Here is a 15,344-nt window from a genome sequence, read left to right as displayed (position 1 = left end):
CAGAGCGGTATTTGTTGTTGCCGTTTATATTGATACACACCAACAATCGGCCTCCTAGCTGATTCCCGTGCAGAGCGGTATTTGTTGTTGCTGTTTATATTGTACAGGTATGAGTTATGGAATTAAATTCACTCAGCATTAATAATGCCATGCTGCACCGGAAGCAGGTGGGCTGTTGACTTCAAGTGGAAGGATGCTTTTACCCGATATAAAAAAAAAGCCTGGATATTCAAAATGGTTTTCTCAAGAAGGAAAGTATCTTTTATTTCTGTTGTTTCTCGGCTGCTTATTTCTGCTTCAGATTTATAAAACTAAACCAACACAAGTGAGGTATTCTTGTAACATCATTTACTTGTATGTTTGGCTGTGCGACAGTGGTACCACCATTTGAAGGTAAAACAAGATGTTTTGTAAAATATTGTTTATTCAACCCCAATGGCATAAGGAGTAAAAAAACATGCACAAAAAATACATACCATGTATGTATGCCTCAAGTTAAGTTCATACAATCTGACACCTCAACTCATATGGCCATGTGTGTACTGTACATGTACAACATACCAGGATTACATATTTACATTGTACAAACAAGCTTGGTGTTACCATTCTGTGCCATGTTCATATAATGCTTTCACAATAAACAGTCATGGCTTTCCGAACAAAACACTCTTCATGAGAGCGATACACAAAATCATAGTTATTAAATGCTTGCAGTATGGCAAATGCACGTGACATGAAACTGAAAACATGAAGATATTGATAGTAATTAAGTAGGCTAATGGTGGTTTTATCCCAACTATCACAGTGACCTGTTTGACTACATATAGTGTGCCAGATAAATTACACATGTACAAGTGAAATCATTCCGCGAGTTTGATTTTTACCACCAAAATATCCTTTATATGCAAAATCAAACTGAAAACACTTGAATGAATGGAGGGATATGATAAAGGGATATGAGAAATGCTCCAGAAAAGTCAATGTACATTTGAAATGCAATTAAACAAATCATTCAAAAAAGATGATTTAAATGGCATTCAGATTGATCTCTGTAAAATCACTGGGCTCAAATTTGTAAATTTAGCAAGTTAAACCCGAAGAAATCTTCCTTTCTGTAGAAACCATCATGTGCAACACAACAAATCTGAAGAGGCTTTTACATGTGATAAGAGCATCTTCCGCGTGGACAATTAAGTCAACAGCCTGCCAGCTTCCTGTGCACAGTTAGAATTTTTCATTGTATGAATTTTGCGGATTAAAGATGTTGATTTTCAGTATGCAGAACATGTCAAGGAGGCTCTCATGTAAAAGCCTGGACAGATCTGTGGTGATGTGCACCATCCTTTACACAGGAAAACACATTTCTTCAAGAAGTACCGAGATTTTTTTCCAAAAACGGTGTTAGAGCTTTTGTTCAACTTTCTTTTGTTTGCATTAAAATATTGCATAATTGATAATCAGTGGATTGTGTGGGACATTTTATTTAGAGCAAGAGAATACAAACTTTATTTACAACATTCTGAAAAGGTGGAGGGGACAGAGTGAAAACGGAGATGCCATGCTCTGTGGATCCTGAACTTTTCAAACACACATGAAAAAATATCATTCCAACTTCGACAGTTCCTGAGAGATTCAAAAATATATTCTAAAAAGAAAATTGAATCCACTTGCATGGTTGCAAGAAGAAATTACAGGAAAAAGTTTCTTTGAAACAAAATTGGCGTTTCTTGGTCCATTTTATGGAAGAGATTAGAGTAAAGTTTTGCTGGTTTTGACTGTGGTTGGCTGCTGCACGTCACACACCTACAAATCAAGAATCCATGTGATTGTGCGGCAGACCATGCTCTTAGAAATGTACTGAACTCCCTTCCAACACCCTTGTTTATGGGCTACCGGCAGACTAAAACCCTTTAACTAAAAGCTGTTTTGATTCCCCATAGGATATTGGGATCAAGTCAGGCTTTCAAGTATTGGTGTGAGGATTAGGTCATAGACCGCTGACAACAACACATCCAAATCCAAACACCACAGCTGCCAACAATGGTGCATATGCACAAACCATCCTTGCAGCAAACTAAGAAAAGAATAAGAATTTAACTAGAATCAAAAGGAAAAACACATAGATAAATGCTGCTTTTCATTGCCAGCATCACCTTGGCTTGCACAACTTTGCCTCAAGAAACTGCAGTCAGCAATTAAATGTTCCTGTCCTATCTGTCAAATTCAACAGCAAAGCTTGCTTCAATAATTGCTTTAGGGAGATATTGTCTGTGATTGCTCAGTCCGGTGACACTTATTCTTGAGGATCGCTGGGGGTGTCAGGGTTTGGAAACACTGCTTACTTGCGGTGAAACGACCTCCCTGTCCCACACTTTATTACCAAGCCACCGCTGTGCACAGTTTCTTGTCAACCTGCTCCTTGAGTAATGACCAATTCATCAACAGAACGGCTCTGCATCTATCCCACAGACATGAAGAACAGAGAAGATGCTTCCGGAAACTCAGCGGTTGAGGCGAAGTAAACCACAGGCTGGAACACCGGTCATATCCAAACCTTGGGTCCTCACAGGCGGGGACTGGCGTAGGTGGATTTAGATGTGCGTGTCTGTACAAGGGTTTGAGTCACCAGGTTGTTCAGTTGATTGCCGTGGCACTGAGGGAATGGCTGTACGTGTGTACACTGGTTGCTCTCCAGTTTGGCTTCCACTGACCAGCAGTGACCGCTATCTCCACGAAGACCTCTGTTGGGGACGATCACCTGTTGAAATTGAGAATGAAAATTACGATCAGTATTTGTTGAATGGCAGTAGTGATAGTGACGCTCTTTGCAACAGTATCACTTTATGCAGGGGTGTCGGGACGGCTCCCTTTGCACGCACACAAACACATACAAGCACACATACACACACTCACTTTTTTTAATACACACACACACACCACACACACACACACACACACAAAACTATTTTTTCTTCTGCATTACTTTTAAGGGCATCTAACAACTCACTTTAAACAAGGGCTCTGGACCATATTCTGCCAATTTGCTTTAGCACAGTATTACTAAATGTACTACCTTCATAACCATCTACATGTAGTTCTGAAAACACAACAACTAATCGTCCACCCCCCTCGAGCTCTTTAAGAAAAGTCTGTCCCTACAACCAACACAAAATAAAGAGCCAAGCAGGTCAAGCGGAAGCAAGAAAGGCAATCTACGCAGCATAAAGAATGGTCAAGACTGACCATTCTGTGGGGATGAGCCGGACAGTCTGGACTGCAGGTTCTCCAACCGCTGAATGAAGTCGTCGTGGTCATTTGCACGGCCCACCGCACCCCCACCCCACCCCCACTGTTGTCCGTCCCACTGCTGGCCGGCTGGCTTCCTTCCAGCTCTGTCATCAGCTGTCTGGACACACACATGTACCGAGCGTCAGTATGTGTGTTCGCCATGTCAATGATATGCTTGTTCTTGTCATCTTGAGCAACATGGATGAGCCATATCCCGGCAGGCAGACTTTTTGTTCAGTTTTTTTCTCAGGCAGACTGCATTCTAGTAATGGTCCACTCCTTTCCACCACATGTTTGTTGTATGCAATCATTTTGGTGATGCTGTCGGCCACTTCTCTGCGCTAGTTCAAAGCAATCTTGCGTAAAGCAGTTGAAGGCAGCACGAATGCAGCATTTTCTCTCCTATAGAATGCAGCACAAAATACAGTCACTATAATAAAAGGCAAGCACTCCTAGCCATTGCAGCTTCAATTTCAAATACTATCATAAATAGCTCTACGCCTTGCACTACAAAGACAAACATTTTAATGGCAAAACAACTTTGATCTCAACTTTTTAATGAACCTACCTACCCTGTCTATGAAAAATGAACCAACTCAGCTTACCCAAAAGAGCTAAGTGCAGGCTACTACGGGAAAAACAACAAAGAAACAAACAACAGTGGAACCCCCGCTTTCCCAGACTTTGTGTTCATTATCTCGCTACATTAACCTCCGTTTTTCTTCTTCTGCTTCTGCGTTTGTGGGCTGAAACTCCCACGTACACTCGTGTTTTTTGCACGAGTGGAATTTTACGTGTATGACCGTTTTTTACCCCGCCATTTAGGCAGCCATACGCCGTTTTCGGAGGAAGCATGCTGGGTATTTTCGTGTTTCTATAACCCACCGAACTCTGACATGGATTACAGGATCTTTTCCGTGCGCACTTGGTCTTGTGCTTGCGTGTACACACGGGGGGTGTTCGGACACCGAGGAGAGTCTGCACACAAAGTTGACTCTGAGAAATAAATCTCTCGCCGAACGTGGGGACGAACTCACGCTGACAGCGGCCAACTGGATACAAATCCAGCGCGCTACCGACTGAGCTACATCCCCGCCCATACCTCCGTTTTAAAACTCACTCCTTTATAAGACCTACATTTCTCAGATTTTGGGAGATCCATTGTACTAGAAAAGCAACACACACTTTTCAAGCAGCTACTGCAGAACTAAAGTAACCCACCTTCTGGCAGTGGAGGAGGAGGGAGAGCTGGCCGCTCGGTGTGACTGGCCGATGTCCTTGGTGGGGGGAGTGTAGAAGCGCCGCCCCATGTCACCTGCTGGGTGAGACGACGACAGGTTACGCTGGACTACCAGGGCGTTGCCGTTAGCAACAGGCGGTGTGTGGTATCGGTTGAGAGTATGCACGTGAGCGGAGGTCGAGGAGCTGGTGTCATGGTGGTGATGTTCGGTGGTGTTTGGTGTGGTGAAACTGGACGGTGTGGCCACGTAACCTGTATAACATTAACACACAGAGATCAGAATAACATTCCCATGAGACTAAATGATGAAAAGAAGGATGAAGAAACATTATACAGATTGATCAAAAGGCTACGATACAGAACTAGAATGCTTCATTGTTAAAACAGGATTCTAACAGAATGCGGTGGTGTGAATAACAGACTTAAATGGCAGTGCTATCAACATGGTTAGGACTAGTATTAAGCATGAAGAAGGAATAAGGACGGGGTGAAAAGTAAACTTTGACAACAAGCTTGAAATGTATTTTTTACAAGTAAAATGACTATTTCTAAGAATACTCACCTCAATTTAACTAATAGGAGTTACCTTACTTACGAGTGCTAGACTGAGAAGCGTCCTATGTTACAAGTACTAGACTGTAAACAAGGTCGCTAACTCTAGATTTCCGTCAGTATACCATTTAGGGGAGTAGTCTCCCCTTGTCGGTAGTACCTCTCTGCGCATGTGCCAATGCCCATAATCCCCAGTTTCAATTCGAAGCTATTAAGTCAATAGCAGGGTTGGTGGGAGGGTCTCTGGTTAAATTGAGGTGAGTATTCTTAGAAATAGTCATTTTACTTGTAAAAAATACATATTTCTTTCGAATACATCACCTCACTTATAAAGTTTCAAAAATAAACTTTGATTTAATTAATATACTTACCAACTCATATAGATAGCAATAACTTCGTTTGGTTGCTAAGACATTGAAGCACTCTTACATGGTAACATGGGGAGATAACTCAAAAACAAAAACCACATGCCATATAAGGCATGGTCCGTAGTGGTTATCTCCCCTACCGGTGTACCGCGCATGCGCAGGATGTATACCAGTGACACTCATTCCGTCCTGAAACATATACCCCTTTATACAATTTGCGGGGCAGGCTGGGAGGGAATTCAATATGTGAGTTGGTAAGTATATTAAATCAAAGTTTATTTTTGAAACTTTATATTAAATTACATATTCTTACCCAACTCACATAGATAGCAGATTGCTAAATTAGGTGGTGGGAAAATATTCAGTCAATATCTTGTAAGTACTTGTCCTGCAGCGACTACAACTGGCAGACCATGTGTACTATAATAGCGGGTACTTAAATATCCCGCAGATAGAAACGCATGACTACGTCCTTGGACGTCCAATAAGCTGCATTCATACTTCTGCAAGTCTTCCAGACTTGAGTACAGCTAAAAAAGAGGCCCACACTCTGAGTTCTTGAGTCTGTGCTGCCTGAAGAGGGAGGACTGACTGCCCCACCCCCCTTTCTTGCTACCACTTGTAGGCATGCCTAATCAATGTGGCAGTCCATCTAGCTAAGGTTGACTTCACTAAGTCATTGCCTCTACCAGTGTTGATGGATATGAACAAGAGCCTTTGTTTTGGTGATCTAAACGGATCAGTGCGAGTCAGAAAAGTTTTCAAAACTCGAAATGTTCAATTGATTAAATTTGGCTCTAGCGGAGCCAAAATATTGCTAAGTGGTTTGAATTGCATTATCGGAGCTGGTTTCTCCGGATTCTGCTTACTTGCCGGAAATTTTGAACGAAACCTACACGCCATAGACCAGTCTTTCTCCAAAGAGATGTCTATAGCAAAAACAGACAGAAAATGCACTTACTCCCACTTCTCTCAGAAGCTAGTAGAGTAAGCATGACCGCTTTCCGTGTTAGATTAGAAAGACTAATTTTTATAACGGATCAAAGAATCCGATCTCAAATGCTCCAAAACTAGGAGCAAATCCCAAGCCAGTCGGGACTGGAGATTTGTTTTCAGCCAACCGAAGAGAGGCTCCCTTAATCACGCTGGTGATAATGCCCCCAAATAAAATATTGCGACCTAGCTGTTTCAGTGTAACTGATATCGCGTATCGTCTTACTTCAAAGACGTGGGAGAAAAAAATCGGAAAGCCAGAATAGGTGGTTCGCCGCCTGCATTGAACGGAGAGAAGTGAAGTTCTTTCCGTTAACATTACGCCATTTGGTCCAAGCCAGTCAATGTGACACGTAAAACGAAGACGTTGAACCCCTATGGGATCTCTGGACCAAATCCAGAGTTGAGGCAGAAGCCCCTGAGCGTCTCAATGATTCCCATACAGTAGCCACCCGTGTGGCTTGAGTGTAAAAAACGGTGCCCTCTTGCCAGACTTAGAAGGCCTGGAAACCAAGATTGAATGGGCCCATACAGTGCGCCCGGCAGGCCGCTCAAAGTAAAATCGAGAGTATTGATCTTCCATGCTTTGGGGTCCGCGAACGGGGAGACGAGCAATCCTCCTCAGCGCAACCGCTACTGCGCTTTTCTGGATTGTTAATTTCACTGCCTTTGCCACGAGCGGTGGACAGACGATGCTACGAGTGTACGGTCTTGCGGAAAAAATGCAATGCGTTCAGTTTCATTCTGTGAGTTCGACTGAGCTTGACTAAATGTTGTATTTTCGCCTTACGCGACTACTTGTTAACTTCTACACAAAGTTTATAGCGGCTACTTTGCAAAGACTTATGAGCATCTGAGATGGTACCCGGAAAAAAACCTGTAAATCCACGCCTATCAAAGTTTTTTTCTTCTTCTTCAAAAGCTATTTGAAAAATGAACAATCTATATGTCCATAACACATACTTGGATTAAAGTGAACTCGACTTAACAGCAAAGAGCAATTTCTATCTTCCGTTTTGGCGACGACGACAAATTGCTCCATTTTCCAGTGGGAACGGCTCGCAAAGGCCCGATCCCGACTGTGTGAGAGGGAAATCAAAACTTGACTAAATGTAAAAAGAAGATCACTGTCACTTGTCGTCGTGCTGAGTTGTCGGGCGTCTTCCCCGCAACGTCACTCTTGTGAAGACCCAGAGACGGAAGCCATGTCCCACCCCGTGTCACCACAATGGCACGAAAAAGATCTCGGTCATTCTGCCATAAGTGCAGATGGCTGATACAGTAGAATCCGCTTAATAAGGCCACCTCCGTGCAGGACAAAAGTGGCTTTATAAAGCGGGTGGACTTATTAAAAGGATCTTAGGCAAACAGAGCAAATAAAGCAAATAAAGCGAAAAAGCACTCAAATCCAAGAGGATTTAATACATGATTCGTTGATGACACAACCATTTGTCGAGGATAGCGTAGGCACCCGGTCTGCTCCCCGCCTAAAAAAGGCCAGTGCCGTTCCGTCTTCTAGGGACTGCGTGGGTTTCATTTCGGAGTTTTCCTTCTCCTAGACGAGTTTCCTTCCATGGATGATGAGCCTCCTCTACCCTCGTTTTGAATTCAGAGTGGTCTTCTCTTAGGATAGCTGCCTGCCAGGGTTGACGAGCCTATCCTGCCCGGCTATTTGACCCATAGCTGGAGGTTGGTTCGTGGGCACCTGGGCGTTTCCACACACCGGTGGGCCCGCATGCCGCACGTCTAGGGGCCAACCTCCTCCGAGTCCTTGTAGTCTAGCCTGGGGCCTTGCGGTACCCAGTTTACGCCTGTCGCCGCGATGGAGGCACTACATAGGGCTTGTTGTGGAGAGGTTATTGTACTGGCAGGAGAGACTGACGCATTCTGCTCTCTTTTCGCATTGTCCTAAAAAGGACAGACGGTGCTAGCCAGCGGTGAGGGCTGAAAGCGAGAAGTGACAAGCACAAGACACTTCGCCAACACACTAGACACGTCACACAACCGTTTGGCAGGCGATTTAATACAAATAAGCAAATAAAGCAAAGCGCTGAAATCCGAGAGGAAAATACATGTATCTGATACGGTATGGTCAGAGACAGACGGCAGCGCTCTGAACTTCTCTAGGATTGCCATCTTTTCCACAGTTGTCATGTCTGTCCTCTTGCGTTTTGTGGCCATGGTTGCTTGTGTCCGGATTTCAAACTAAACCCCTTTCTATCCAAGAATTGTTGGCAGTGACAGAAATGCGATCATGAACATTCACTCACACGAACAAAACCTTCTGTTTGAAGTTGTTTACGACCACTGACTTGCACTTAACGTGATTAACGTGATTTCAAACTCACAAGAGGCTGGCCAAAACGTCTCAGGTTGTTTTGAAAACCATTCATGGATCAGACAGCGATTACAGACTCACTGTTACTGCTTTTCACATCTAACGCGAGCCCAAAAGTGGCTTTATTAAGCGGGTTGGTGGCCTTATAAAGCGGGGTTTTTTAAGCATAAAACATAGGTAAAAATCCGTGCAGCCAGAAATTGGCCTTAAAAAGCGGGTGGCTTTATTAAACGTGGACTAAAAAGCGGATTCTACTGTACCACCTAAACACGCATAATGTTAGGAAACGCTGCCGTTGCTGAACTTTGGTTCAGTTTTGTGTGTTGCATGTAGTTGACTTATTTGTACTTTGTGGGAAAGTACCGATATTATATTTTGTAAACACAATATTTATGTTTGGACGAGATGCAGGTGAACTTTCTAGTCCTGTCAAAACAAGCTGTTTACTACGTTGTTTTGAGTCGTGGGTTCGTGGCGTTCGCTCGGATTAAGTGCGTCGGCACTTTTGATGTACGTCGCAGAGAATGTCCATGGACAGTTCATCTAATTTTACTTGTATCATGTTCGGTCTGGAATATGGATTGGATTGGATTGGATTGGATAAGATTTACAGTCCAGTGAGGTTACCCTCATGGAAATTCGGGCTGCTTTCTCGGCGCTACCCATATTTTTTTTTTCCTGCATGCGTGTATTCATGTTTCCTGAGACTTAATGCCGTGTGAGATGGAATTTTTTTTACTTTATTACTTTGATGGACATTTTTATCTATGCCTATACAATTTTGCCAGGAAAGACCCTTTTGTCAATCGTGGGATCTTTAACGTGCACACCCCAATGTAGTGTACACGAAGGGACCTCGGTTTTTCGTCTCATCCGAAAGACTAGCACTTGAACCCACCACCTAGGTTAGGAAAGGGGGGAGAAAATTGCGGCCTGACCCAGGCCTGAACACGCAACCTCTCGCTTCCGAGCGCAAGTGCGTTACCACTCGGCCACCCAGTCCCATTCTCGAGATTGAGTATTTACTATATAGGCCAGCGCGATTTGTCCCCTGGAGCAATTGTTTTATTAGTGCTTTTGTGAACAAGAAACAATTAACAAGTGCCTCTATCCCATCCCCCCCCCCCCCCTTCCCCGTCGCGATATAACCTTTGAACGGTTGAAAACGACGTTAAACACCAAATAAATAAAGAAAGAAAGAAAGCGCGATTTGTATGTTAAAAGGCTTCTACTTTGAGTTCTGCTACGATGTGCAGTTGTATATAACCTTGAACGGTTGAAAACGACGTTAAACACCAAATAAAGAAAGAAAGAAAGAAAGCGCGATTTGTATGTTAAAAGGCTTCTACTTTGAGTTCTGCTACGATGTGCAGTTGTATGTATGGAATGCTAAATAAATCCTCGAACTCAATTTGACGAGTTTTTGTCTGCTGCTGTGAAGACGGGCCACGTAGAATAAAAGAACACAACTATACGACATTTGAGAACTTCGTCAATCTCAAGTGTCGTGTAACACATACAGTTGTGTTTCTTATATAAAAAAAACTCAAATTATCATATAACCCATATCATGTCCTTAAGAGGCGAAATATTTAGCAAAGCATTCTCCCTTTCCAGATAGTGAGCCAAACTTCAGTTTGCACAGGAAGGACTGTGCCTTTAAAGGAACTCTCATCAAGACACTCGCAGTGGCAGCAATCAGGATATAAACGCTCGCTTTTTGCAACTCCTTCTCATACAGCGAATCAGCTGTATTCTCTCTCCCTAAGGGCCCTTTTCACTCGAAGAAAATTCGCCGTAACCAAGATGCTGTTGCGGTGTCTCCGATGTGTTTGCGCTGTCGTCGTGTTCTCGACGCTGGCGGTGGAGGGGAGGACGCGAGAGTATTTTGTGGTGTGGTGGAAGAGGAGTGGGACTACGCGCCTGGGGGTGGGGACCTCGCCTCCTTTCGCTCTTCCGACCCTGCCAAGGCGTGAGTTATAGATGACGGAATGAGCGACCGATTTTTGTGGTTGTTGAGAAAAAAGACAAGTTCGTCCCTTATTTTTCTGGGGGGTCTGGGGTTGTATGTGTTGGAGGTAGGGTTGGATCATGTACTGATCGAAAAGAGAACCTTTGAAAAGTCGTGAAATGCAGCATCATTATATTTTTATCGCGTTGTGAACTGATGATATCCTGTTGCATTCCATTGCACCACCATTGCATTTAGTCACCTACTTAGAACTTCGTGAGCATTTTCTATAAAACCTCGCAGTATTACGTATTTGAGAACTATGTGATACATGTAGTAATTTACAAAATGAGTTAAAATGTTCTTTCCTGTTTTAAGATGTCGTGAGGAGGATTGTTTACATCTTTTAAAAGGAAAGACAGAGAACAGCTATTATAAACTCAGTTTATAGTTCACTTTTTATTTTTTTAATTTTTGTTTAACATTGGCGGTGATCTTATTTGTTTGTGTCCGTGACTGTGTTTGTTTGTGTGTTTATCTGTATGGTTTATATTTGGTTCTGAACCACCAACGGTCGACCACGATGTAATCTTCGAGCAACTTCACAAAAACTCCGTCATATCGACAACCAGGAGATGGTACTTTGGTAGTCAAATTCAAGGATTCAAAATACTTTTTTTCTATGATTTTTTCTTCTGCTTATTTTCTTCAATTTGTCTGTTATTTGCGCACTCGAAAACATTTTAGCACTTGAATATAGGCCCGATGTGCGATGTTCTTTAAAAAAAAAAAAAAAATTCACAATAAATATAAGAGTAGAACTTTGGGCCTGTGTAACAATGATCTTGCAGGACTAACAAAATAGCTCAATGGGTTTGAGTGAAGCTTCTGTCGAAATTGATTGAAATCCTGAGACGAATACTCCCTTGTTTGAGATAGCTGAAGCCCAGAAAAGGCAATGCGTGCCTCACATAGTCACGGCTCACAACAAGAATGGCAAGGACAAACACAAACTGACAGCTCGATTTGAGTTTCACAACTGATTACGTGATTGTAAGCGAATAATAGAGATGTTGGGGGGGGGGGGGGGTGGGGGGGGGCACAAACAAGAACAAGAACAATTCTTTATTTAACCAGGGTAATAGAGTAAGCAGTGATCTGGGTGGTGTTTTTACGATTGGCTCTCGCCCTAAAGATAGACTAGTCTAAAATGGCTAAAGAATAACTTATTTAGTAAAGAAAACAACTTTTACATGTTTATGAATAAACTGAAGTAAGAACATATTATACATTTACATACAATACATTGCATAAGTGAAACATGTGAGTTCATTTGACATGAGTAAAGTAGTATTGAGTATATTGCACTGACGCAACAAAGCTGTAAACACCATGCCCATTGACATACACTGCAATCGAAAAAATCAGAAAACAACAAAAGAATAAAATAATACATTGTTGAAAAGCACCGGTTGTTGGTTTTAACAACCTTTCTAGCGACACATAATATTTGTTTTGACTTCATGAGATAAGATGTATATATGGTCTTAAAAACGTTTGTGCTGGTAGTTTGCCACAGGATTGTCGGGGGTGTTCCTTCTTCTTCTTCTTCTTCTCGGGAGTGTTCCAGAGACTGCTACCTGAATAAACTAAACTAGACTTGAATAGGTCAATCCTAGGTAGAGGAGTGTTCAATCTCATCAATTGGCGTGAATTTCTCAACGTGAATTTGGAAAATATGGTTTCAGGTACACATCCATGAATAATTGTATGCTTTATTATAACCTTGCCTTGCCTTCAGAGGAAGAATGCCTAAGTGTATGTGGTCTAACTCAGATAGGGTTGTTTTCTTTGATAAGACGTCTTTAAGCGCTCGTTTGTGTAATCTAATAAGTGGTTTGAATGAATTATCACTTGCCGAGTCCCACAAGGTAGATGCATAATCAATAGCAGACTGAATATGAGCTTTAAAGAATAATTTCCTGGCTTCCAAATTCAGAAAGCGCTTGATTCTAGATAATAGATCAACTTTCTTGGACACGAGTTTAAAAAGTTGTTCGATGTGAAGTGACCATGACAGGTTGTTATCAATGGTCACTCCCAAAACTTTATGATGGTCGACTTTTTCAACAAGTTTATGATTAATCGTTAGATCGTGAAATGTTGAGGTTATGTTCTGGCGTTTTTGCCTAGTTGTTATTATCATGCATTTTGTTTTTTGCGGGTTAAGGAGCATGTTATTTAGCTCGGTCCATTCACTCAATTGGTTTACACTTTCTTGCCGTGATTCTAATAAACGACTTAAATTGGTGTTACTAGAATGTATGGTAGTGTCAACTGCAAAAAGCTCACCCAAATTCCCAATGTGAAGGGGAAGGTCATTTATGTATATAGAGAAGAGGAAAGGGACTAAAACTGACCCTTGTGGTACGCCATATCGTACACCCTGCATACTTGATGCTGAGGCGTTTACGTATACTGCCTGTTGCCTGTCACTGAGAAAAGAAGTAATACGTTTAACTGAATCAATCCCGAGTCCATATAATGTGAGTTTCCTCAGCAACAACTTGTGGTCGATTACATCAAAAGCTTTGGCAAAATCTACAAAAACAGCTCCACAAAATTCATTATCGTTGATCTTTTCCAACCACTGATCAACAAGAGAGACTAAGGCAGTGTGACACGAGTGATGAACTCTAAATCCAGACTGGTTAGGGTGAAATTGTAATTGATTGTGGTCAAAGTGCGCTGATACGTGTTTGTTTATATGTTTTTCAAGTGGTTTTGATCATACAGACAGTATAGAAATCGGCCTATAATTTGAGGGGTCTTTCTTTTTGCCAGGTTTAAACAGAGGAAATATTTTAGCCTGCTTGAGGGCTATTGGAAAATATGTTTTGTCTAAACAGAGAGTATTACAGAGATTATAAATCTAAGTGAGGGTTTCGGAAATTATAGGGGCTGATAACTTAAGCACCCTTCCATCAAGCCCGTCTATCCCCCGGTTTGCTATAAATGAGTGAGTGCTTGAAATACTTCAGGCACCGTAAGCAGAGGAATATTTAGCGGAGAGGAAATTTGTTTTGATTTACAGAAGAGAGAGAGAGAGAGAGAGAGAGAGAGAGAGAGAGGAGAGAGAGAGAGAGAGAGAGAGAGAAGAGAGAGAGAGAGAGAGAGAGAGAGAGAGAATTGACATAACTTTATTTCTCAAGGATAAAAAATCTCATGTTGGTAGTTTGCTTGTAGTTCCGAGCTTTTCATAAAACTGATGCAAGTGACACGAACACTCAAGGTATATGTACACGTGAACAAAATGTAGCAAACAAGAATGCGAAATGCATGACATCAGATGCACGGAGGGCAATTGGAAACATGGGACAAGTGAAGATCGCTGTTCACATGTTGCAGGGTCTGCATTGTTCTCACCACGGCTGTTGTTGTTGCTTATATTCCAAACATGGTGTTGGACATGCATTCGTTTACGTAGTCTGCACGGCACTGTAATTGGAAGCCTGATGCGCTTTGGCGCTCTCTTTCTCTGTCTGTCTGTCTGTCTGTCTGTCTGTCTGTGTGTTTGTCAGTCTCAGTGTCTGTCTGTCTGTCTGTGATCAGCTGCGCAGTAATGCGTTTTGATATTGTGAGGCAAACGCTATATAACTATCACATGATTTCAAACCATTTTCACGTGATCTCTTTGAACTAAGTGACAACGTGGTGATGGTGGCAGATGTGGTGGTGATCATGGTAGTGGTGAAGGGAGGCTGGGGGGGGGGGGGGTGAGAATTGTGCAGCAACGGAGTAATTCGCGATTTGTGAAAAAAAGAGGGGTACGGTGACAATCAAACGACGTTTGTTATCTTAACATCACATGATTTCAAATCGTTTTTAATTCACGTACACCTTTCTCGGATTAAACGAACTTTGACGTGGATATGGGGGCATACAGTCCATGCAGCAACGCAGTAATGCGTTGGGAATTTGCTAGGGAGGACGGGAATATAGGGACTGAAGTGATCTGAAAATCACATGATTTCAAACCTTTCTGAATCCCTAAAATCCTTGCAGTTTAAAATCTGGGAGACCACGATGGTATAGGGACCACCAAGAGATGAAATTTGTCTCGTTATCACATGACCTCAACCCTGTATGACAGTGCATGAGAAAAGGTCTATTGGAATGTGTTTGAAAACATGAGCTTTTAATGTCATTAACCAGAGCAGAGGTTGCTAAGTAGCATGCACACACACACACACACACACACACACACACACACACACACACACACACACACACACACACACAAATAAGTTTGTTTTTGGTTTTTTTACAAACCACATACATTCTATTTTCATTACTATAGAAATATCAAGCTTCCCAAAGCACAGGACAGAGCCAAGCATCAAGGTTTCTGGTAATTCAAACACAGACTTGAAGGTACGGGGTTTACTGTCACGGGGTTACTGTCAACACAGAAGGTACGTACGGGGTTTACTGTCACACACGGACTGTCAACACAGAAGGTACGGGTTTACTGTCAACACAGAAAGGTACGGGGTTTACTGTCAACACAGAAGGTACGGGGTTTACTGTCAACACAGAAGGTACGGGGTTTAC

The 15,344-nt window shown here is 42.4% G+C and overlaps 1 protein-coding gene across 1 annotated transcript; it reads right to left on the bottom strand.

Annotated features, from left to right (window-relative positions):
- Window positions 1–406: 406 nt before the first annotated feature.
- Window positions 407–4,816, bottom strand: LOC138982868 (uncharacterized). The gene is made up of 3 exons (XM_070356256.1): window positions 4,510–4,816; window positions 3,244–3,406; window positions 407–2,758 (listed from the first exon to the last, which is right to left on the bottom strand). Exons 1-3 carry the CDS (start codon window positions 4,596–4,598, stop codon window positions 2,564–2,566), a joined length of 447 nt encoding a protein of 148 aa, XP_070212357.1. The 5' UTR covers window positions 4,599–4,816; the 3' UTR covers window positions 407–2,563.
- Window positions 4,817–15,344: the final 10,528 nt, after the last annotated feature.

Source organism: Littorina saxatilis, linkage group LG12 (assembly GCF_037325665.1).
Source record: "Littorina saxatilis isolate snail1 linkage group LG12, US_GU_Lsax_2.0, whole genome shotgun sequence".
In the NCBI taxonomy this organism is placed as follows: domain Eukaryota; kingdom Metazoa; phylum Mollusca; class Gastropoda; order Littorinimorpha; family Littorinidae; genus Littorina; species Littorina saxatilis.
This window is presented reverse-complemented; position numbering and strand designations above follow the sequence as displayed.